This window comes from Dermacentor variabilis, chromosome 7, assembly GCF_050947875.1.
Source record: "Dermacentor variabilis isolate Ectoservices chromosome 7, ASM5094787v1, whole genome shotgun sequence".
Lineage (NCBI taxonomy): Eukaryota > Metazoa > Arthropoda > Arachnida > Ixodida > Ixodidae > Dermacentor > Dermacentor variabilis.
In genome coordinates this window covers 115,731,011-115,755,335 of record NC_134574.1, presented here as the reverse complement: position 1 = coordinate 115,755,335, position 24,325 = coordinate 115,731,011, and the positions used below count along the sequence as shown (strand labels likewise).

At 45.3% G+C, this 24,325-nt stretch overlaps 1 protein-coding gene across 2 annotated transcripts in view; it reads right to left on the bottom strand.

Moving 5' to 3' along the window:
• The window catches only part of Gnpat (dihydroxyacetone phosphate acyltransferase), a 56,113-nt gene extending 32,297 nt beyond the window's left edge, over positions 1-23,816 (bottom strand). Inside the window, exons 1-8 of one of the 2 annotated variants that reach the window (XM_075699091.1) lie at positions 23,297-23,816; positions 21,697-21,960; positions 17,786-17,962; positions 16,305-16,434; positions 14,765-14,968; positions 10,701-10,852; positions 8,563-8,693; positions 3,511-3,761 (exon numbers count right to left, since the gene is read on the bottom strand). In XM_075699091.1, the coding sequence (XP_075555206.1) occupies positions 3,511-3,761; positions 8,563-8,693; positions 10,701-10,852; positions 14,765-14,968; positions 16,305-16,434; positions 17,786-17,962; positions 21,697-21,891 (1,240 nt within the window). In that variant the 5' untranslated portion in view covers positions 21,892-21,960; positions 23,297-23,816. Of the gene's footprint in view, positions 1-3,510; positions 3,762-8,562; positions 8,694-10,700; positions 10,853-14,764; positions 14,969-16,304; positions 16,435-17,785; positions 17,963-21,696; positions 21,961-22,948; positions 23,251-23,296 lie in introns of those variants that run through there. The other variant, XM_075699093.1, reaches the window with a different exon arrangement.
• Positions 23,817-24,325: the final 509 nt, after the last annotated feature.

The window sequence follows — 24,325 nt, the reverse complement described above, 5'->3', positions numbered from 1 at the left end:
CAACTATTCTACGACCAAAAAGGAATGCCTCGCCATCGTTTGGGCTACAGCTAAATTTCGGCCTTATCTTTATGGCAGGCCATTCAAAGTGGTCAGCGACCATCACGCATTGTGTTGGCTAGCGAATATAGAGGATCAGGACAACTGGCGCAGTGGAGCCTCAGACTACAAGAATACGACATCACTATAACCTACAAGTCTGGACGAAAACACTCCGATGCCGATTGCCTATCACGCGCCCCCATTGACCCGCCGCCGCAAGATGACGAGAATGACGACGCATTCCTTGGAATGATAAGCGCGGAAGACTTCACTGAACAGCAACGGGCAGACCCGGAGCTAAACGGCCTCGTCAAATATTTATAAGGGCACACCAGCGTTGTCCCCAGGACATTTAAGCGTGGATTATCTTCCTTCACGCTTGACAACAATCTACTCGTGAAGAAGAACTTCTCACCAGTCCGCGCCAACTACCTTCTTGTTGTTCCGTCGGCGCTGCATCCAGAAGTACTGCGCGCCCTATATGACGATCCGACCACCGGGCACCTCGGCTTTTCCTGGATGCTATCTAGGATACAAGAAAGGTATTACTGGCCGCGCCTAACAGTCGACGTCGCCCGTTATGTCAAGACGTGCCGAGACTGTCAGCGACGCAAGACACCATCGACAAGGCCAGCGGGACTACTACAGCCGATCAAGCCTCCTTACCGACCTTTTCAGCAGATCGGGATGGACTTGTTTGGACCATTTCCGACATCAACTTCCGGAAATAAGTGGATTGTCGTGGTGACGGACTATCTCACCCGCTTCGCTGAAACTAAAGCTCTACCGAAAGGCAGCGCAGCCGAAGTGGCGAAATTTTTCATCGAGAACATCCTGCTGCGACATGGTGCTCCAGAAGTCCTCATCACCGACAGAGGAACGGCTTTTACAGCAGAGCTCATGCAAGCCATTCTGCAATACAGCCAGACAAGTCACAGGAGGACAACTGCCTACCATCCGCAGATGAATGCTCTCACGGAGCGCCTGAACAAGACCCTCACCGACATGCTAGCGATGTACGTCGACGTTGAGCACAAGACGTGGGACCCGGTCCTGCCATATGTAACCTTTGCTTACAACACGGCGGCGCAAGAAACAACACAGATCACGCCGTTCAAGTTGGTTTAAGGCAGGAACTCGACGACGACGCTCGACGCCATGCTGCCGCACGTCACTGACGAGGAGAATCTTGACATCACTACCTATCTCCAGCGCACCGAAGAAGCCCGACAGCTTGCCCGCCTGTGGATCAAGAACTAGCAGAAGACCGACAGCCGACACTACAACCTCCGACGACGCTTCGTCGAGTACCAGCCCGGCGACCGTGTTTGGGTATGAACCCCGATATGACGACGAGGACTAAGTGAGAAACTACTCCGACGCTTTTCGGACCCTACAAGGTCATCCGACGTATTGGTGCTCTGGACTATGAGGTCGTGCCAGACGGCATTTCGCATTCACAGCGGCGCCGCGCACGATCTGAAGTTGTCCATGTGGTGCACCTTAAACCCTTTTATGGACGCTGACGAACTTCCTTATATTTGTTGCTTTCTTTGCTACGAGTGCTTTTCTTTATTACTTTCGTTTGCAGCATCAGGTCGATGCTTTTTAAGAGGGGGGTAATGACACGTGTACTTAACTTTATCGGGCGACCACGTTTCGCCGCCTAACAAATGTTATCGCACAGCGCAGGACGCGCCTGCATGTAAAAGAAGTTTCTGGAATGTTATTGATGGTTCCGTCCACTGTCTTTCACCGCAACTTGTGTAATCTGATTGCATCTATGCGCAACGCGAATAGTGTAGAACTTTGTGGAAGACACACGAGTCCCAGCGGTTAACCTGGAACATTCGACGACCGATCTATAAAAGCCGATGCGCTTGACCCATTGATCAGATTTTCGACGATCGCCGACCGTGTTCGCCGCTATCGTTGTGCTATATATGTGTAGCCTGTTTTGTGGGCACAGGTTTGCCCAATAAAAGTTCGTTTTGTCGTTCACAGTATTGCTACTGTGTTCTTCAACGACACCACCACGTGAAAATATCGCAGGCTGGTGTCGCGATATGAGGCTGAAGGAGGCTGAAGTGGACCCAGACAAACTGCAAGAGTTCATCAGGTTTACACACACGAAAAGACTAGTGCTATCAGCATGCACGACGTTGGTAGGCAACCTATAGAATTGAAAACCACAAAGGATCCAAGCCAAAATTCACAACACAACAAAAGGATGTTCCACGTCTGCTGCCATGGCCACACAAGTGGCAGTGGCTAACAGTCCTGGGGCCATATCTCGTACATGTGCGCAAGTACTCAAGAAAGTGAACTGGAGGATGGCCGCCACTGCCTTGGCAAAGCATTGCATACATGATGCGAAGGAGCAAGATGTGGGTTGGACTCTAACCTGAAGGAAGTTTAATGTGCACTATGCCTTAGGGCTCATTACTACAGACGTCGCACGGCCGAGTTGATGTTGATCGCAAATGGCCGCTTTGGTAAAAAAGTCACAGTCTTGGATCAGTTCACCCGCTGCTCAGTATTTCAGCTACTCCATTAACAAGCCTCACGCTGTCCTTGAAGAAAACAAGACAACATCAGCACCACCATGACGTGACAAGAAGTCGAGTGCTGGAAGAAGACGAATGAAGAGAGAGCAGTCATGCTAAATTACCTATTACCATTAGATGTAGAAGAAAACTTAAGGACTACCTCCACAACTGGGAAGGCGGCATACTAGAACATGAAGAAGGCATGGATGCCAGCTCTGTCTAGTACGCAGATGCTGAGCAGGTGTTAGCCAAGCGTAGCAGCTGCTGGTGCTATCGTGTTCTCCAGGATGGGCATTCTGCACTGCTGTAGCATGGCCAGAGTGGCTTAGCGGTAGAATCCTCATGGGGTATTCCGTAAGTGCCTATCTAGTGGACTGTCCATTTCAGCTGCTGCTGATTGGTTGGAGCAGTACGAAAGAGAAGGAGGTGGGCTTGGTAGCACCTGCTTTGTCCTCGCTTGTATCCCAGTCCAGCCAATCAGCACTTCAGCAGGAGCTGAAATGAACAGTCCACTAGGTGGACACTTACAGAATACCTCCCCCCCACCGCCACTCTGTTGGTCGTAAGTTCAAATCCTCGTGACACAATGAGAACTTTTCTCTTTCTTTTTTCTTTGTAGCTTTCTCACAAAGAATTCCAGCGATAGACATCAGTGCACAATGGTGCACATCAAAACGACCAGGGAAGTGAGCCCCCAACAGCTGTCATTGTAAGAAGTGTTCACTTCCACTATGCTTTTCTTGGCATCTAGTCCAACGGCAAACACTAGTGAAGTTAATTTTCTTGGCTTTGCTATGTGTTGGTTTTGCTCGGCACCAACAACCAGCTTCCTCTTCTTCTTGATCACACCCTTTCTATGGCAGTTGAACAAGCACAGGCACTCGGCTGAATCCCCTCTCGCGACGCCCAGAGCACCAACCTTTGAGGTGGACCAGAGCACCCAGGCGCTGAACCAGTTCCCGCAGCCAAAGCACCTCATCAGCCAGATCATGAAGCATGACCCGAGGTTGCGACAGCCCCCGGTTGCGCTGCCGACTCACACGTGCCTGGTAGCAGAGGCAGACTAGAGGAAAGGCCGACAGGGCCAGGGACCGGTGGTGGGCCCGGACCACCCAGTGGGCAAGGCGGGTGCAGACTGCGGTCTCCTCGGCGGTCACATGGGTCTCGAATCTGGGGCAGGCAAAGAAGAAATGTGCAACGATGGAGAAACTGCGCGCAACAAATGAGAAAACGACTGTAGACTTGAGACTGTAACACAGTAAGTTAGCCACAACTGTAATTTTTTACCTCTGTAACACAGTAAGTTAGCCACAACTGTAATTGTTCACCTCGTGTGCTGATGAGAACACAAGGGGAAAAAGAATCTGCCATTGGGCAGTTTGACAAAGCTCTCACCCATTTCTTACGTGAACCATTAACAGCACAGTACAGCACAGTCAACTTATAGAAATATCAAAAAGAATGAAAAATTCGATTGTTATAAGCGATCCACGCTATATCTGGACTGCCAAAAAAAAATTCTGCTAGACATACCCCTGTAGCTCTGAACCCAAATTTGTCATTTGCAGTAAAGAATAGATGTAGAAAGTGGGTCACAAAGAACACAATGTTTATTAATAGCTCTAAATAATGTGTCAAGCATTAGCGCGCTGAAATAGTCAGAAATGGTCACCTGCTTTTGCTGCAGTTTCAGGTTTACAACCGCACTGTGCAATACATTCAGCTGCTGCGCAAACACTGGTGGCAAACTTTTGGCGTGCACGACTCGATCGACGAAAGCGCACTTTGTGTGAACATCAGGGCCGAGGTCGAAGATGGGCCATTGTGAACCATCTCGTCATCACTGGTGCTGCTGTCGTTACCTCTGTTGCACAAGGTCGTCTGTTGCAACATTGATCACCTCATCAGAGATCCCTTCGCAGAATAAGGCAGCACTATCTGCACTCAGAAACTCTTCCATCTATGTGCTACCTGTTTCACCTTCAGTAGCAACATGCTCCCAGAGCTCAATAATGTCAAAGGCTTCCATGGTGTTAGTTTGTCTATTATGGGGGTTTTGCATTGGTAAACAAAGTCCACCTTTTCCGTTGATAAGCATGGCCACTGGTTCCAGCCTTCATAATTGAGGCACTCCTGTTTTTCAGAATCGTCCATATTGTCAACTGTGTGAGCTCATACTTCTTTGAGTTCTGGAAAATTTACAGCTTCGTCTCAAGCGACATACCTAGCTTTGAGCTTTGTCAACGTCATCATCTACAAAATGGGTTGTCCGCTGTTGGGGGACTGCTTCCGTGGCACATTTTTGGCATAGTTTTCGCACTTGCTGAGAAAGAGGGAAATTGTAGAAAAGGTGGCCGCCACCACCCTGCTATGCCTTTAGCCTCTCTCTCTCTTTCTCTCTTTCGGGATGCGCATGAAGCACAATCGTGGGCAATGTGGATGTAAAGCAGATGGCACCATCGTGTGGCGTGCTGCATCAATTTGTGATGCTATGGTGGCTAGATGAGTAGCTATGCCGACCGACCCATCTGGAACGTAGTCCACCACTTGTCTGCGTCATGACGCAAAAAAAGTCTTTGTAGTCAGTAGAGCGGTGTTGAGCGGTACGTGTGGCAGACAGTGCGCAACAAGTAAAGCACACTGAGTGAAAAGTTGTCCTCTGTAGCCATCAGTTTGCGCAGTGACGAGCTACTGGTCCCTGTTATTGCGCATTCAGAAGTGTTTGAAATGGTGTGGCATCCCTTGATGAAAAAAAAAATGAGTGGTGGCATTAGCACAAGCTCATCTCAAAGGCTGAATTACTGGAGACCGCACCGATTAGTGGCAGTATTTCTGTCTCAAGAAGATCGTCACGCACACTTATTTCTTCGCTCTGAACTATAAGTCATGGGATCTAAAGCAGCACTGTTCTGAGCACCAACAAGAACAACAGCAGACACCACTTATGTGTGAATGACACTCATAAGAAAAGTTCCTCAAGTGCAATTTTACCCATATGTGATAGGCTTAGACAAAGTTTACCAAAGATGCACTAATATGTTGCTTTCACTCATCTCTATAATATGAGACCCGAGAAATTAATAGCAACACATTCTTTGGGACTGTGATCACAAAACGCGATTAAGACTGCAAACGCACGGAGAGATCACAGCAACGAACTGTGAATGAAGCCTGCACAAACTGCGACGACTTCCCTATTTCTGCGCCAGCGCTTGTGATTCTCGTCAGCGTGTACGTGTTGCCCCAGGCACACTGGATTCGGCAGTGGAAGATCCTACGGCTGCCGTATTTTCTGTTTGTGCGAAATTACACTACAACATCACCCTCAATAAAGTTCAATCGGAAGCATGTGAGTGTCTATGCAAGGAACCGATAGCTGCACCATAAGTCTGCAGGAAAGGTAAGTTCGTTCATTGCTGAAATAGACAAAATGTTGCCAGTTACATGGCATAGAAAGCAGTGAATAGTTTTCACGTTTTAGGAAAGGCAAATGACATCAAAACTTCATTATATGCATGAGAGCAGTAAGTGCAGCTCCATTGGCGACATCCTTAACTGCTCCATACGGTTCTTACCCGCAGTGATGGCTCAGTGATTATCATTGTGCTGCTGAGGACGAGGTCAGGGATTCGAATAGTTACGATGGCGGTTACATCCTGATAGAGTCGGAATGCAAAACACTCGTGTAGTAAGCTTTATGTGCATGTTAAATATCCACAGCCGGCCCATGAGTATTCCAGAATTTCTTACTGCGGCTTCTCTCATAGCCCACGTGTTAATTGCTTCTGGACGTTCAACCTCATTACTTATTTGATTCAAACTATACTTAACTGCACCAAATCCATGAAAAAAGTTGCGTGCTAGTTCACAGTCTAAAACTGCAAAATAACACTGCACTTTTTTGAAGCCATTAGCACTGTAGTGCCAGGCTGCATATATGCTAGAAAAACAAATGCAGCATTTCGTGTTTTCTGACACAAATTGAACTTCCCATCCATCTTTGGTTGCGCTGCTCAAAACGGCATTAGAAGCGTACATCATACCGTAGCTGAAATCAACGGGAGCAATATCCTCAAACACACCTCTTGTTTACACTGCGTACGAGCAACGATGTGCGCCAGAGCACCGTTCTATTGACAGCCGTGCCATTTTCACGTAACGAAGCAGAGAAGTGGTGAACTACGCTCGGTCGACACACCCATTCCTCTAGCCAGCAGAGCAACGCTCAACGTGGATTTTGCAATCGGCGCGTGAGCAGGACGCACTGCGTAGTAATGGCTACAGATACGAACTCGCGTAGCAAACTTATCGCGCCACCTCGGCCTTGGTCATTTAGGAGAACTTAGTAATGCAAAATTTCAAGCTCAGTCTGCATGAAAAACACCGTCCAGAAGGCAACATTTTTATTATTGTATCCTGCTTGAGGTCATAACATATTGTTATATATGGGATTTTTTTCTCATAGCCCTGATGCATAAGTTGAAACTCTTAATTTGGCTCATTGTTATAACTGATAGGTCCTTATATGTGGTATCGTCATAAGTGCACTGCACTGTAGTAACAGACATGGCAGATCTTAAGAGGTCACACTAAGGCATTAAGTCAAGCTGAAGTGATGAATTAATGCTAGATAACACCTAAGTGTCTATAGGATCGAGAGCAGAGCTCTAGTAATCAAGGAATTGAGGTTAAATGCAAGACATGATTTCAGATTCGCCCGGGACATTGACGTACTAGCCCGCTAACGTAGGCACTCCTCATTATAACTATCACTAATACTGAACCAACCATTCATAATAAAAAGATAGCATTGCATTATGAGCAGGAACAAAACACTACTTGATTACTTCTATTCGATTCCTTAAAAAAAAAGAGAAAAACTTTTTCACGTGAGCTTTGACAATGACACGGGCGGTCAAAAGGTTTCGTTTTCACTCGACTTTGCACTGCCTGCGCTTTCACGTTTCGTTAGTTTCATTATTGTGTGGTGCAGCGCTCGTTTTGCTGGATCACAAAACTTGCACAAACTGCAAGTATCAGAGAACGAGGCTTATCGCAACAAGCATCAAATATCGTGTTTATGATTCAACTAATGCTTTACCTTCCTCTTTCGCACCATTGGCTCTGTCTTAGCTCGGCTTCTTGCCGCACTTTTGCGTTTTGAGCAAGAAACCGTAGCGCTGGCTGTCGGGTGCCATTTTACTCACCGATGGCAGTAAATTTCGGTGATGGCATATGCAGCATCATGATTCCCCATTCGGGGGCGGGCGATTCAAATTGCACTAGGGGTATGCGGACCCCTTCAAATGCAATTTGCTTTTCAACGTAAGTTATTTCCTGACAAGAACCAAGCACTGCAAGGTTTCTGGAATGGTATTATAACAGCCCACATTGACTTAATATTTGCCTTTAGTGGCCCTTTAACCCTTTCATCAAAATCATTTACTAGACTACCCAAAAACTGCCTATTTTCCCATGCACAGGAAAGTGTTAATCGGCAAAACAGCTCAACATATCCAACACAGCTTGCATGAGTTGAAATGACAGACTGATCAAGGAGCTTTAAAAGCTGAAGAAACAGTGGGACCATGAAAGATGCCATAGTGGATCTGGATTAACTTTGAGCACCTGGGGTTCATTAACATGCACTTTAATCTAAGTATGTGAGTGCGCTTGCATTCTGGTACCTAATATAAGTCGGCTGCCGCGACAGGGAACCAAACCCTCAGCCTCATGATCAGCAGCAGAGTTCCGTAGCCACTGCGCAACCATGGCAGGTTAATGATGCCCAAATCAGCTGCTGAAGCTCAGACACTAGCTTGCTCTAACATCTTCACCATCTCTCTCAATAGGATGGCATGAAGGTCTCCAAATAGCGAGCAACGAAACCCAGCGCAACGAAAGGGGATAAGGAGCAATGACTTTGGGCTCCCTTTATGAGATGTGACGCAAAACGCTTAAGACCACCCACCTTGGGTGCATGCTGTGAACAGACCGGTCAACCGAGCGACCGCAAAACTGCCGGACCGACACAGGGGAGCCAAATTTGATGAAGATGTTGCCGTAGTCGTCGTTCAGGATACCCCGGGCCTTCACTAGGCCCTACACAAAATTGGGAGAGCAGAAACAAGATACTATAAGTCACAAGAAGTCTTTGTTGGCGTAAATCTATTAAATTTGCATAACTAGTGCACAAATCCTATAGATTTATGCCACAAGACTGTTTCACACATAGCAGGCAATGTTGTGGTGGCTAGGGCAATCTTTCACACTACCTGTATCTGCGGCCAAAATATGGCACACACTATATAACAGCAAGAGAAAGGACTGCGCCATGTAATTTGGCACAACGTGGACATCATAAGCAAGAGCCACAGTAATAAAGCGACGGTACATAGATGACATCAGAAATGTTTAACCTATTGACTGAACAGCGGGAGCGACACGTTCGTAGGAGCACAGTCATCGCACGGCTTCACACAGCGCACCATCTGCCATTTGTCACGATAACATACAGTAGTGCGACACATGGTCATACCTACCAACCTGTGAACCTTGACATAGGTGTGGAGCCCATGGACAAGGCCAGGAGAACGTAAAACCATCCTAATCTCTTTTTTTATTCGAAATCAGCCATTAGCCATCCATGATAGATCAAAATGATTCAAATGGCTCAATGGAGCCAATTTGACCTATCGCAAAAGGCTATGGCGGTTCTAGAATAAAAACCTTAACCTTATCCTAGCCCAGGACACCGCAGGGAGTGTTGATAGCAGACATCTTTTAAATGTTTGCCCTGAACATTTGTGGGATACATGCAAACTTCTTTTAGACGCAGCACGAAAGTGGCAGCCCACTTGGAACAAGGAACACTGACAAGCAACACACAGTTTTTAGATAAGAGTGACTTCTTTAACAGCTTTGCTGTTGCTCGATTCGTCTGCTTCAACAACTTGTGCGAATAAAAATGCTTGAAGCAGGTACCCCTCTCATAGGCAGCATTGTCCGCAGTCACAAGAGGTACAATATCTTTTTCTTGCATGCAGTCTTTCTTTTTTTTTTTTCAATTATTGCACCTGCTCACTTTTCAACATCTTAAAAACTTTTTTGTGAACAGAATTTATTTTGTAAAACTTGACCCACCCTATGCGGAATCGTAGAATGAACCCAAATTTGTAAACATATTATAAAGGTCTGATGAGTTGGCAGGTATCCATGGTGAAAGAAAAAGGTATACATAGTACAATACATGGTTTTACGTAACATTAACTCCATGCATTATAGATCTAAGTACAGCAAAATCCTGATAACTCAAAGCTATAAAAACCAGAAAAATTCAAGGGCCCTTTATTATTCCTACGTGGATGAGTGCGAAAGCATTACGACCACCACGCGATGCTTAGACATTATGTGACAATTCAAGATCGTGGGTTCGACTCCCACCAAATGATGAGGATTCGACTCCTATCAAAGGTCATAGGTTCCAGTGCCTTAATCAACTGTGGTTTAATTAACCTTGCCTTAATTTAACACCAAATGTCGTGGGTTTAACTCCTACGAAAGGTCGTGGGTTCGAGTGCCTTAATCAACTATATCCTAATTAATTCTATCTTCATTAACTTCACCTTAATTAACACCAAAGGTCGTGGGCTCGACTCCCACCGAAGGTCGATGGTTTGTAGCCTTTTTTTGCCATTGTGTGGTCACGCTGCCAAAGCCGGATTTTTCACCACATGAGAACCCTTTCATGCTTTCACCTTAAAAAACTTCTAGATAAGGAAACTTTTGAGATAAGTGAAATACACAAAATAGAGGCCTGCTGGCTGCACATAGACCATAGGGAGCCTTTTCAAGATGGTGCCAGTAATACCCTCGTTCGATCACTTTCGTGTGACTTGCCATTGGACTCGTCTGTGTGTAATGGGCAGCTGTGTCACTGGCACTGTGATGAAACGGCATGCTTGCTACTGAGTCCGACGACTGATCCTTATGCAGGACTTCAAGCCTGTCATCCGACGAGTTCAGAACCAGTTCTAGACTTGGAAAAACACTGACGCTGCTCATTCCTGCACCTTAAGATTGCCACGTAACCCCGGTACTGCTGCTCACCGACGTGGATTCCTTGGGCTTGGGCACACCCAGCAGCTCGAAGGCATAGAGCTTCTCCTCAAGCGTGCGGTCGTAGGTGATGGTGATTGGGATGACAGTGATGTCTGACACTTGTGAGGTGAAGAACATCTCCAGCACCGTCTGCAGCAGACCTGAAAAAGAAACACGCACCGTGCACAAAGCGAAACATCAGTTACGTTCTGTGCAAACCTTCCGAAGCCACATAACACGCGCAGGGGATAGTTGCCACCTACACAAGTATTTTTTCAGAACAATTGCAAGTCGTCCAGGTCTGAATGGATTTATCATAAACAATGCACAGAAGAGCTAGGACACAATGCAAAGAACAACAAGGATGCAGCACACTGTTTCAACTGGATGCCTTTAGTGCTTGTCAAGTGCAATCTGCTTCAGCCTCCTATAGTGAACAGCAGCTTACATCTAAGAAATAAGCCACTCTCGTTTGCCCATTCATCCTGCTTTTGTTCATGCAAGGCACATAAAAATACACCAGCAAAGCAGTTAATGGCGCAGTGACAATGGCAAGGGTGCGACACCGGTGAAAACATCTGCAGTATGCTGGCGATGGCACGACGATGGCAGAAACAGTAGTGTGACAACGGTGGTGTCATAGCAGTTACAGCGACAGCGAGGCAAACACAGTGGCATGATGACAACTGGGGCATGACAATCGCTGCAGCATAATGATGACAGCGGGTGGATGACAACCAGGACAACAATGACAAAGGCTTGACAATGACACTGCATTGACCGACATCTAAGGCAGTGACCACATAGGGGTCTCCTAAACCTATTCACGACTCTGGCTCACGACTCTTGTTCAAAGGCTTTAGGTTAGATGTGCAAAAGAATTACTGGAGTCTGGATTCTTTTGTCTGCAGTTTAGTTTTGTTTTCTTACTTCCCCAGTCAGAATCTTCTGCAGCAACACAAACTTGCATGTAGAATCCATGGGGAGACTCAAAAATACAATGCCTTGGCTTCAAATCCTGCTCGCCTGCTTCCATGGCATGTGAACAGGACTCGTACAATAATGGGCAAATGCTCACTTCATGGAACATGCAAAATGACCTCGCAAGGCCTTGCCAATGATGCAGCACCTCCGAGGCTTGCAAGCAAGGTAGAAGGTAGTTTCAGCAAGCCATACTCAGACTGGTCTGAGTATGGCTTGTAAAAAATGTCCATTAACCATTTGCAGCTGTGAACAACTACACACTTTGTGGTCATTCCGGTCAGAAACTATTTCGCATGTTTTGCATGCTGCACAGAAAGAGTACTGTTGTTAAACGCTTAATTGCCAGTGACAAGTTAACCCATTGTGAATTTTGGCAATTATTTAACGTGTATGTGTTGAGTATCTTGCAATTTTGACAAGAAAGCAATAAACAATGGCTTTTCGCAATTTTCTTCTTGCACTTCTAAAAATTTTTTTCCGAATTTGTCACAGCAGTTAAGGGGTTAAGAAATGTGTAAGTGTTGTGTAAACTGATTAATTTACGAAAATTTTGCTATCTCTAAGGATTTTGCGCAATATAATGTCTTCAGCCAGCATCACGTTGTATGTTATCACCACAGGAGCTACTTTCTCAAGATGTTCACCATCGCTTTCTTCTCAAGTGCTCTTGACCAGGAGTGTTTTCTGGTGATCTAAAGGCAGGATACATTCCTCCTTAACATTAAGATCATCTTCAGAATAGCTTAACTAGCATGAGCTCTTTCCGTAATATGCTCGGGGCGACAATGTTACCATCCTGTTGATGCTTTGCAACATGATGAGCACCTACAGAGAAATCTCCCCGACACGAATCTCTCAGGATGACGAAAAATTCGTATCACCCTAATTCATATAATCTAACATCATAGAAATCTAAATATTAAGGGGGGTCGCAGCAATGAAATGACGACTCGCTCAAAGTTCTTTTTTTTTTTTCTGCAATCCTAAGACGATCCTTTTTCTCATGGAAAAATATGTTGAAGAATTAGAGAGCAGAATTTGAGAAAAGTGCACTTTATTAGCGTGTTTACTTCGAAAACAGGAAGAAGTCGGGCTTCGGGAGGGGCTACCGCACCACTGATCACGCAAGTACAGCTTCCTGCTGACCCAGCGCAGCCCATCTCAGTAACGCCGTAAACATGAGAGATCCAGGTAGCTGTAGCAATGCATCTCTAATGCAAAAGTAAAAGCAACAAATGCTTGCCTAAAAAGGGGAAACTAATGTCGCAATTCGTTAGTGCAGTCACATATAATGCAGGGAGCACATTACGTGCCCCGGGAATGATTTGCTGACACAAATTTGAACCACTGGCGCACTTGTTTCGCACACATTTTGGCAGCAGCGAGCTGTGCACTTCGCATGTTCCAAGGCCAACATTTCAAAATATGCAAGGCTATATATAGTTTCTTTTGTTGCAGCACCCCAGCTGCTCCATCACGTTGATAAGGACATGATGTGCACAAGATAGAGGAATTTGTTTGCTTTTATTTACAGTGGAAAAGCTACTCTGTATCGTGTGATCTGAGGGGCGCAAATTTAGAAAAGCTTCGAATTGTTAAGGAGCGTCGAAGACGATGGAAGGTGTGTACCACAGAGATAAGGCTGCCCACGGAAGTGAATGCTGCCGATCTTGCAGACATGGTGCAGCCAAGCCATGTGTCATTGCCAGCTCCTGATAAAGTTACAAAGTGTTTGTAAATGGACGAAGTTGCACGACAGTGCAGAAAGCAAAGTCTGCCTGCTTTTCTTCTTCTTCTTCTTTTTTTTAATGGGAATTGGGCAGTCAAGGCAGAGTGACGTAGGTCGCCCTAGCAACAGGAATGCGGCCGACGCATCCGCTCTGCCGACCTGACAACAGCCACTATCCAGTGCTCCTTCTTGGCGCGACCTCGGGGGTCACACTCAAGCCTGCACGGCTATGCGAAGTAGTGCAAAAAATTACTGCATTCACTTATCTTCTTCTCTGTGGGAGAGCGCGCAGGCAGCCGCAGCTGGACCTGGCCTCCGAGACCTGACCTCCGGACCTGGCCTCCGAGAGCCACGCCACACTGCGCCGCTGCCCGCGACAGTGCCAAAAGATTTGCGCATTTACTTCTCTCGCTCCTTGCGGCGCGCAGCGTGGGTTAACAGCTGGATGTGGCCTCCTAAATCACATTGGCACCGGTGCAACCTCAGAGGCCACAAGCTGGCCAAGCCAAGCCTGCCAAGCCAAGCAGGCATGGCGAAGTTCGCTTGCCTCCTCAATGCTACGTGCTGCTCGACCACAATGAGCCAAGTGGAAAGCGGAACAGAAAGGGCCTCACAATGGAACAGAAGGCGGCTATCTAAAGGCTGTTGCTTCAGGTGCTAAGAAAACGGGTGTTGCACGTGCCGAAGATTCCTTATTTGTTTTATTCAAATATCATTGCACACATGGCCGTATAGCAGTTCTGCTGGCCGCAAAGCTGTATTCTTATTTCCATGTATACAGTGCAGTAAATAGCCGTAATGGATACAGTTGAACCTGGATATATTGAACCCACATGTGATGAATTATTGTGTGTAACGAACAATTGTAAGAAAATTTGCATAAAACTTTTATTTTGTATATTGAGTTACCCATATTTTGAACTTTTTTTGTGATTCCCTTCAGACTCGATATATCCAGGTTCGACTGTATAATGAAGTAATGGATATAACAAATTAATTTTGGCTCCTCTTTCAACTTCGTTATAACGAGGTTCAAGTATATTGCCGGGTTGTTCGTAGGCTATAAGTTATTTCCAACAAAAGCACGAAGATCTTAAAAGTGTATGCCACACTTTATATAGAGTCTTTCAATAAATTTCAGTCATGCAATGTTTAAACACGGTGTGCTTTATCGTGTTTTCGTTTGGTCTGTATTTTTTTCACACAATAAGTCTTACAACAACAAAATGGCACTCCCTTCTCCCCTTCTCAATGCCGGCTTTCTCCTTAAGCAAAGATGGCAACACTGGCAACCGCACCATATCAATAAATATAACGCACCATTACTCCAGATTGATAAACACAGTGCACCAACACTCACCAGTTCGCGGGCAGAGCGACTTGGCTGTGCGACTCCGCGTGCCCTCGACGAAGAACTCGAGGGCGTGCTCTGAGCCGGCAATGAGGGAGTGGATGTACTGACGGAACACCTCCCAGTACAGTTGGTCCGTGCCGAACGTGCGCCGGATGAAAAAGGCACCACCGTTTCGCAGCAGCATGGTGACTGCGGGCATGCCCAGAAAATCTGCAAGGACAGAAAGCGCGTTAAGGTTAGGCACAAGCAAGGAACCTGCACGCACCATGTTTTCAATGTCAAGCCCGTCTCTGTACAACCGCCGGAGAAAACTCTCTACTGCTCCCAACAAGTGCTGGAAATGACAATGTGACACCTTCCCTTGAACTGTCAAACGAGCAAATTTTGCTTTAATGAACCTCGAGCATTCTATCAGACCAACATAGTAGTCATCTTCATGGCTTCTTGAAGGGCATCGCAATGGTCTTGAGTAGCCATGACAGTGCGAGGTTGTCCAGAATAAGACGCCACGAATCAAATGCCAGTTCCTTGCAAAACGCGCAGAGCAATGCAGTTCTATATAACACCCGCAACTGAGCAGTCTCAGCGGCATAGCCAGCAAAAGATGGAAAGGAATGTATAGGCGTTCTACTGCTAATCACTAGACAAAGTCAGGAACACACTGCCGTTTTTCCTTTTGTTCTCACACATTTTGCACCAAGGTGCTTCAGTTTTCCGTTGACGCAAACATTTAGCACTATGTCAGAGCCCAATGGCCGCGCACCTGATTTTCACTGACATCTAAACAAAAAATGGCACCCAACCAAAGGCAATTCTTTTTACTTTAGGTGAAAGTCAACGTGGCTTTTTTGGCATTTGTTAATGCCATTTTTGGTAGGCATCTTGCTTTTGTTTCGTTGTAACCTTACTACCTGGACAGATGCCATCATACCCCAACCATCGACATCACCTGTTTCAATTACAATATCTCAAAGAATGGGAGCATGTGCTGTACTGTCTGCGGTCGTTCGAGTACAAACAGTGAAGTGCGTGGTTGTTGTGCAAACTAGCAAAGCGACAAGGAGTGCGCAGCCGTCTGATGAACCCTGATGCGTCACAAACACCGCTCGTGACATACCACAGTCGGTCATGCATGTTCACTCTCTTTGGCTTTCACTATGTCGCACGAAAATCTCGCACCACACTGTTCGCATTTGAATGACTGCAGAGAGTACATTTCCCACCGCTTGGATACAGTGAAAACTAAGCCAGCTGAAAATAAATTCTACTCTCTGAATCAGAACATGCACATGTTTGTTTCAGAAGCACATCCCCACCTTTCTTATTCTTTTGTTTGTTATCTATTATTTCTTTCTATTTTTCTTATTTCGACTGCCTGGCCAGCCTTGCACAAAGTACAAGCATGACACTTTGTGGGACTATTTATGCCAAATCCTTAGGGCCGAAAAGCGGGGGTCATTTCGGTCACCTTACACAAGGGCATGAATTATACGAGCAAACGCGATATTCCCAACACAAGGCAAATTTTAACTCGACGGGTACATACCCATTCCCGCTGCAATAACGGGTAGTGGCACATTGTAGTAGAAGCACACATAAGACATGAGCAGGAAGTCATTGTAGCTGCGATGTGTTGGCAACAGTAGCACTGGGTTTTCAGCAGCAGCTTTCCGGTACTGCAAGGCAGGCATGTAAAAGGAACATGCCATTCTTAAAACATCTCTTGACGAGCTTCATGTGACAAACTCCAGCTCCAACTAATGAATGGCAGGAGAAGTTGGCGAGACAAAGGAAAAGTGAGAAGTCACAGAATAAAAAAGAGAGAGAGCTGCTAGTAGCTGAAACACTTTAATCAAAGATGTACAGCCTACAAGAAATTGGCCAGCTCAAGATTATTTTCCAAAGATATACAAAGAAAAAAAGAAAAGATGTAATCAGGAACACAAATTCAAGGTTACTCTGACAAGTGCAGGTGCACAAAGCAGGGCAAACAGAGCCGAAAACAAAAGTGAGAAACACGGATACTTAAACAAAATACTGATATGCAATCGAACAATACTGAATAAGGTGTACACTTCCAGAGCTGGCATTTCCAAAGCAACAAAGAACTAGACGTCATCAGTATTATTATTATAGATGTTATCACCAAAAGCTGAATCAAAAATTTTCACTGGTCCCTGCACTACACCCTCTTTTGATCACACCTTGGTGCCCTCTATTACCTTGTACGCTTCTTTTGTTACATGCATAACACACAAACATTTCAGATGCAAGCCAGACAAATCTGTGGTGTTCCCTTCCTAATTGCATTTAAATGCTACTTAATGTGTGTGTGTCACTTTAAGTACACACACTAGAAGGACACACACATACACGTAATTTGTGTCTCTGTGTTTTTCCTTTGTATGTCTCCTTCTGCCCCCCAAAACAATGTTTAGCACACCCCTTCAACTTGCCCGAGTCCTACTGAGCATCATCTGTTGTTTTAATGAATATGTATGTACTAACCAGCCCAACAAACACCTTCCTGCAGAAGTTCCCCAAATATCTCACACGCTAACCAGCCACTAGACCTTTCATTCTACCTGTACCAATATACATGGGGCAGAAAAGATTAATGAAGCTTGAGATAAGACAGAGACACCGCAATGGAGCAATGCAACAAAACACCCTAAGTCTATCATTACAGCAGAGGAAGACAGCGGTGCAGATTAAAAGAGCAAACAGGGGTTGCCAATATTCCAGTTGAGATTAAGCGACAGAAACAGCTAGGCGTTCCACTAATGTGCAGGGCAGATAACCGGCGGTCCGTTATAGATGTGGTGCCTAGGGAAGGGAAATGCAGTCAAGGGTTAGAGAAGAACATAAAATAATTTGATAGAATCAGGAGATCTGCAAGCATAACAATGCAGCAAGCTGACACAATTAGAGATGGCAGGGAGGACCCTTCGTCCTTCAGTGCATATAAATTAGGATCATGAAGATGACTCCTATCTTGGGGTCGAGACCCCCCGACTTCCTTCTTACCCGTTCCATGCCCTCAGAGTGAACATAGATTGCCCGGTACATGCTCTTGTATGACTTGCTGAACAGGTAGCCGAGGAAGCGGATGTTGCCCATGCGCATGTTGTGCCCCATCTGCTCGAGGATGCGGCGTGCCTCCTCCGACACCTCCGCAACCGGTCGCTTCTGCTCGGCGCTCACCTGCAATGGGTAATGAAAGCACAGTGTCATGCACGGTCAAAAAGAGGGAAAGACATCCTCTCAACCTTCAACCTTCGGCACACTTAAGTTATTAACCACGTGAAGCACCATGACGAGCCCAACGACATGACGGCACTTCATCGACTGACACCTAAGACAGCAAAACGACAGGTGAAGAGCAACGACAGCGAAGTCTTTGCGAGAGGAACACTGCGGCACTGAAAACCACATTGCGAGTGACCAAACTTTACTTGGCCTTGAATGAGCCATTTCCAGCAATAAGAAGCATTTGAAATTTTTCAAATCTCATCTTCAGTTCTTCCGACTCTATGTCAAACCTTCAGCCTCTTTTGATTTTGCTCTACTACCTGAGTCAGTTCTCTTGAGTGCAGTACACAGTGCAACACACAAGTTCATGCATTGCAAGTTCTGTGCAGCACCCAGCATGCCTTATTGCCCTTGAAAATCGATGACAAAAGTGTAGCGATGGAGGTGCTCTGTCATCTGCTAGGGGCAGGTAAGCCTTTTCAACAAAAGCACACATACGAATGAGGAAAGTAATGGGTTTATATAATCGCAATAATCACCATCATGGCAGTAGTTCACAGCCATCAACAACATAGTGGTGACCATGGATGCAATATTTTTTGTCAGAAAATGTGTACAGATAGAAAGACTCTCGAAAGAAAGCAATTTAACATGTTACATGCCTTCACTAATATGCCCTGGCAACAATCCATGCATCAAAGTTTTACCTTACTTCGGATACAAGCTGGCATGATTAGGAGATATTCACATCCACGCAGCACGAATCAACCAGCCCTGCGCTGTTTGTTGTCTGCTACCAAGAGCTTGCCCGTCACCTACAGTTCCAAATTAGCAAGTGCAGGAGAAAGCACTAACTTCTGCTGAACTGGCTTCTGCACCAAGTCGAATCAATGAGCACAGTGCAACGGAGCATGCATTGCACTATCAAATCGAGGTCAAAAGTGCTGCGTTCCCTGAATTAGTGCAGCCAAATCACGGGGCCACTTATCTCCATATCTCTCTTGGCATGCTTATAAAAATGTTTTAAATTGTGCAATTGGTGCCACACTACAGCATGATGTACCGAACACTAACTCGCATCCGTAAGAGCACAGAGGATTAATGGACCAGCCAAGGGGGAAAAAAAATTTACAATTACATACTTTAGGTTATGATTGTTTGTGCAACAACAAATGATTATGACAAACAGAAGTAAACAACGTGCAATGTTGGACAATCCGAACACATAAGTGAGTGAAAAGAATAGTTTGTGCTTGAAATGAACAAGAAGTAGTTGAGATAAACTGTTGTTACTTGTCGCACATTGCAGATTATAGCATTTTCTGCTCTTCTATTAAGTGTTGGGTACATCGTTGGGGGGCGGGGATCAGTCACCTTCACTGGCCAGCCCACCAGTTCCTCGGGCATTAAACACAAACACCTGCTTGATTTTATGTGCACATTAGACGATACTCCAGTAACCAGAACTTCATATAAGAAGTATCTTTGGGTAACTGTAACAAATAGGTTTTTAGTTAGGAAGCCCACATAATAAAAGTTTGTCGCAAAGCTCAAGGTAAATTATCACAACTGAAAAGAAAACTGCAAAGAGAAAGACCACCATTAAATTGAAAGCTTAGAAATCTCTTGTAAGACCCATCTTACAATACAATGACATAGTTTGGAGCCCACATCAGAAATATTTGTACCATAAAAACTAAAACAAACACAATTAACAGTCCGCGTAGTCTATTCAGATTATTCAAGGTGGACCAGTGTTAGCCATTTAATTATGAAGGCTGAACTTCAGCCACTGGCTCGTCGAGGTGGAAATTTATGTATGTGCTTTATAATAAAGTGAAAATGAGACATCCACCCAATCATAGCAATCGCTACAAAGGAAACCCATACAGGCTCCACGAAAGAGAAGCCTACACGACCTCAGAGGGCATTCACACCATGTGGGTTCACAGCATAACATGGTGAAACAAACCAAAAGTCACATTGACTCTCCGAAATATGACTTGTTTCCAGCCACAAGAGGCTACCGAAACAAGCTACCAGACTTAGTAATTCCCCTCTGCAGCGGTTGACTCTTTCCTTAACGTTACTGTAGACATCAACTTCAATATGTACCCTACTCATAACATGTCCCTGCACAACACACAATTTGTATTTACAATTTGCAATTAAGTAATTAAAGCTAGCTTTCCTGTGATACATTTATATTGCATGCTTAATATGCTGCTCATTGTATTCTATGTTTACTTCTTCACTCTGCTTGGGCTTGACAATAGCTTGCAGTATGTACTAAAAAGAAAAAAAAAAGAGAAAACACACAATCACATCCACAGAGGTCGCAGATAGACAGTTGTGCTCGCTGCAAGAAATCTGCAGTAAGATTTTTATCTCATGGAAAACGAGTGCTACTTTGGGCTATATGGTACATGTTGCTAACTACAGTAAACTTCTGTTAATTTGACCTCGGTTAACTGGACTTTTCGCGCACCCACTTAAAAGTCCCGGCAAGGAATTGTGCATTCCTATGTAAGCAAAACTCATTTAAGCCAACTCAAAAGCATTCCATTTCGGTTAATTCAATCCCCACCAAACCGCATTGGCGCCTCTTTAGGCACGCAGTGGTCACTATATAAGCATATGAGCTTGAAAACCCTAGAAATTTAGCATACAATGCCACTGCTTTTCTAGGCTCCAAAGGTGTTTTATATAACCTTTTTTTTTTTCACTTTTTAGTGGGCGACGGTCCTTCCACCTGTGAAGAAATCCATTGCGTCTACTTTTTGTGTCATGTCACACTGCAATAAAAAAAAGGATGTTTATTCAGTCCTTTTGCTGACATCTGTTAATTTGGCCTTTATTGGAAGTCGACCATAATTTGCAGTCCCACAAGGGTCGAATTGAATGAGAGTCGACTGTATCAAGTAACAGCACATAAAACAAACAGGACAGGAGAGCACAGGACAAATAGCCCGTCACCCATTTACTCTTGTATCTTCTGTCCTACGTGCTGTTGTTCTATTTATATCCAAAACCTCTCCACCTCAACTGTATGTTTGATGCTGCTTTTCAGTGTGTTTGAAAGTTCCTTCTTCAAGTTCCTTAAGCTTATTTTTTCCACATAACTTAGCAACGTACATATTCTGTAAAGTTATCAAAAAACAAAGATTACAACACATTGATGGAACACGGAGTCACAACATTACAGCGCATGGTACTGAGAGTTCCGAAGATTCCAAGAGGGAGCATGACACAAGAATTCTTCTTGTCGGCCAGGTTGGCTGCTCAGTCCAAATGGCTGCTTCATGTGTCTGCTCCCTCAAGGGCTGGCCACACTAATAAAGAAAAATGAAATTTGACGCAAGCTAGTGAGGGGGTGATGCAAGGAACGTGGGCACAAAGAAAGGTGTGCGAGCCCCTTGGATCACCCTATACTTCTGGCTCTTAGCCGGCACAGCACGAAGCAGCATGAAGAGTAAATCAAGGTCTTTCAGTTCACTAAGCCGAAACAGGGATAAAAAAGCTTTGGTAAGCTTTTCAGATCAGCTATGGTGCAAGAAAAAAAAAACATCGAAAACTTCAACGGGTTATTCTTTGCAAAATATGGCATCTGAGAAGGCGTGAGTGCCCTGATTGAAGCAATCTTTGCAGAGGTTTCATGCTCCATGGTTCAGCAGCTCAAGTCTTACCTTGGTGATTGCTGTCTGGACACGCGCGCTGCCCAGCACCTCCTGCTTGATCTGCTGTGGCGTCCGGTTGCCGAAGAAGCGGTACTTGGGGCAGCTCCATTCCCGCGTGCACCACGACAGGTCTCCCACCGTGCGCCGGTCGGCGAGAATGTCGTCAAACCGCTCGCCATTCAGCGTGATGTAGCCGGTGCTCATGGTGGCAAAGGTGTTGTGCTTGCCTCACTCCCGTTCCAGACTCCTCTCGTCTGGTCTCTGCGAAGGTGACTTGAAGAATGCGACGTGAGAGGGAAATTGGTAGGGCCAATGTGCACATGCTTTAAAGTCTGGGCAGCTTTCACCAAAACAAATTTACGCAGGTGTTGGATTTAGTTCACGTGTTACGAAGACATCTTTTCTTGCTGCTGATAACTGTCAGCTAAGCATGTGTCAACAGCATGTGTCAAAAAGAGGACTGTCATCAAAGCTTGAAAGGAAAACATAATAATGTGAAAGGTTTATAAACGAAATCTCTGCCTATTTTAGCAGTGCCAGTCAACGAGCACAATTAAGTGAGTATTTCAACACAACTACTACTTGAAATATTCTGTGATGGCAGATTTATTTCATCCACTCTTTAAGGGAGGCAGTATGTGAGGTAGGAGAAGTATGGGGCGAGACGTCATAAGCTACACCATCACGTCATAAGACGAAACTGTACATCATGCATACTCTCCCCATTTATACATAGCCTATGGAAAAGCAAGCAGGGAAAAGGGAAGGGTCAAATGCATTCTCAGTTTTTTCAAATAATTTTTTTCAACGGTTACACTAGGCTGAACGATCAGAATATTGAACGCAACAAGGTAAAACAGAAGTGTCATGTTTTACGCCTCTTGAAACACGCCGATGCACGCCGATTGCAACAGTTTTGATCGCCGCGTGTTATTTTTTTTAACATTTATGACATTGTCCTTGGTGTCGCTGATATAACTGTGCAATCACACGCACGAGATGTTCTCGACAATCAAAAACTGTGCCGTACGCCTGTTACACCATGCACAACTTTCAATCAACAAAACAACACTCCTCCGCTTTCAACGTTCCTATTTCGTAAAACACCCAAATGTTTGCGCTACCTGTGCAGAATTTGCCGCAAATACTGAAATCAGTAGGTAGACAGGGCGCCCGAGCGACAGAGGTTACAGCGCGGTCGTGCGATACGCGTGTGGACGATATGACCGTCTCCAAGAATATAGCGTGAAAAACAAGGTACCAGAAAGGGCCGTTCCGAAGCTCTGGGGTATAATGGCACAAACGTTCGTTGGGATCACCGGATAAAGCACCAACGTTCAAGAAAGTATGCCGGTAAACACAGAAACAGCGTGCAAGCAAAGTGACCACGGGAAATTCACGAAAATATTTAACTCGAGCGAGAACACTCTACCAAACGTCGATCACTGAAGTGCGCAGGCCATGGAATAAAAAAAGAAGTCGCCAAGATCTCCGTAAAAACCACACTATTGAGCTGCTGGAAAGCCACACGCTTTCAAAACGCCGCAGGCATCGAGGAAAACTGCACGCACGGGTGCATGTGCATTTGATAGCCAGAGAAACCAGTCACCTTTACGTCGGCATCGACGACATAGCGGTGTAGAAGTGCAGGTTTTTTGTTCCTTCAATCGACTCGATTATCGCTCAAATGAGCGCCAGGATCATTGCCAAAGCGCCGATGTATCGGGCAAGCCGGTAGGCAGGCGCGGTTCTCGTTTCTGTTTTGCATTTCGCCCCTTCTTTTTGTTGTTTCTTTTTCTTTTCTTTTTGGAGTGTTGTGCTGCTACCGGATTGGTCGGCGATCATCACGCCACTCAATAGCCGAGCCTGGCCGAGCCGCTCGCTTCGTTTCCGTGGAGGCCCGTTTCCGCGCATGTGTTCGCTGCTAAGGCCCAAGACGTCGTTGAGATTAAGTATCGTATACGTCTGTTATTTTTCGTCCGTGTGATTACTTGAAAAACGTTCATCTGAATGTTCACCGCGCATTAGTTTGAACAAAATTGAAAGGCAGACCAAAACCGAAACCATGCAATGCGTGTGGTTGATTTTCCCAAAGTTTTAGCTGGTTATAACTACACTGTCTATATACGTATATATATAGTTTTTTTTATGTGCCGTCGACATCCTCACATTTGCGTTACAAGGTGCGCGAAGGTGTCAACGCCGATTACGGAGCAAGAATAATTGAACTGTAACATAATCTTAATCGGCAGCACACAATTTCCTTCGTGTACATTGGGAGCATCGCGCTCTCTTACAAGTGGCCCAAATGTAAAACCAATGCCTCCTTTCTGTAGAATAAAAAACAAAAAAGGAGGGAGGGGGGGTTTCAATACAAGACTTCTACAGTACACACAACAGCTGTTTTGTCACGCCTGGTAGTACGAATGCCTTTAGGTATTCTTGAAAGCTTGCACAGCTTGAAAGTCGGCTAAAGATGTACACCAAATGAACAACAGAATTGTGCACTGTTTTATTCCATTCAGAAGGTGCACACTAAGCGTGAGACATGACAATGATGAAAAATGTTCACGAGATAGGTGACATATAAGCAAGCACACCAGCAGATCTACACACTTAAAGAGCAAAAGTAAGGCCT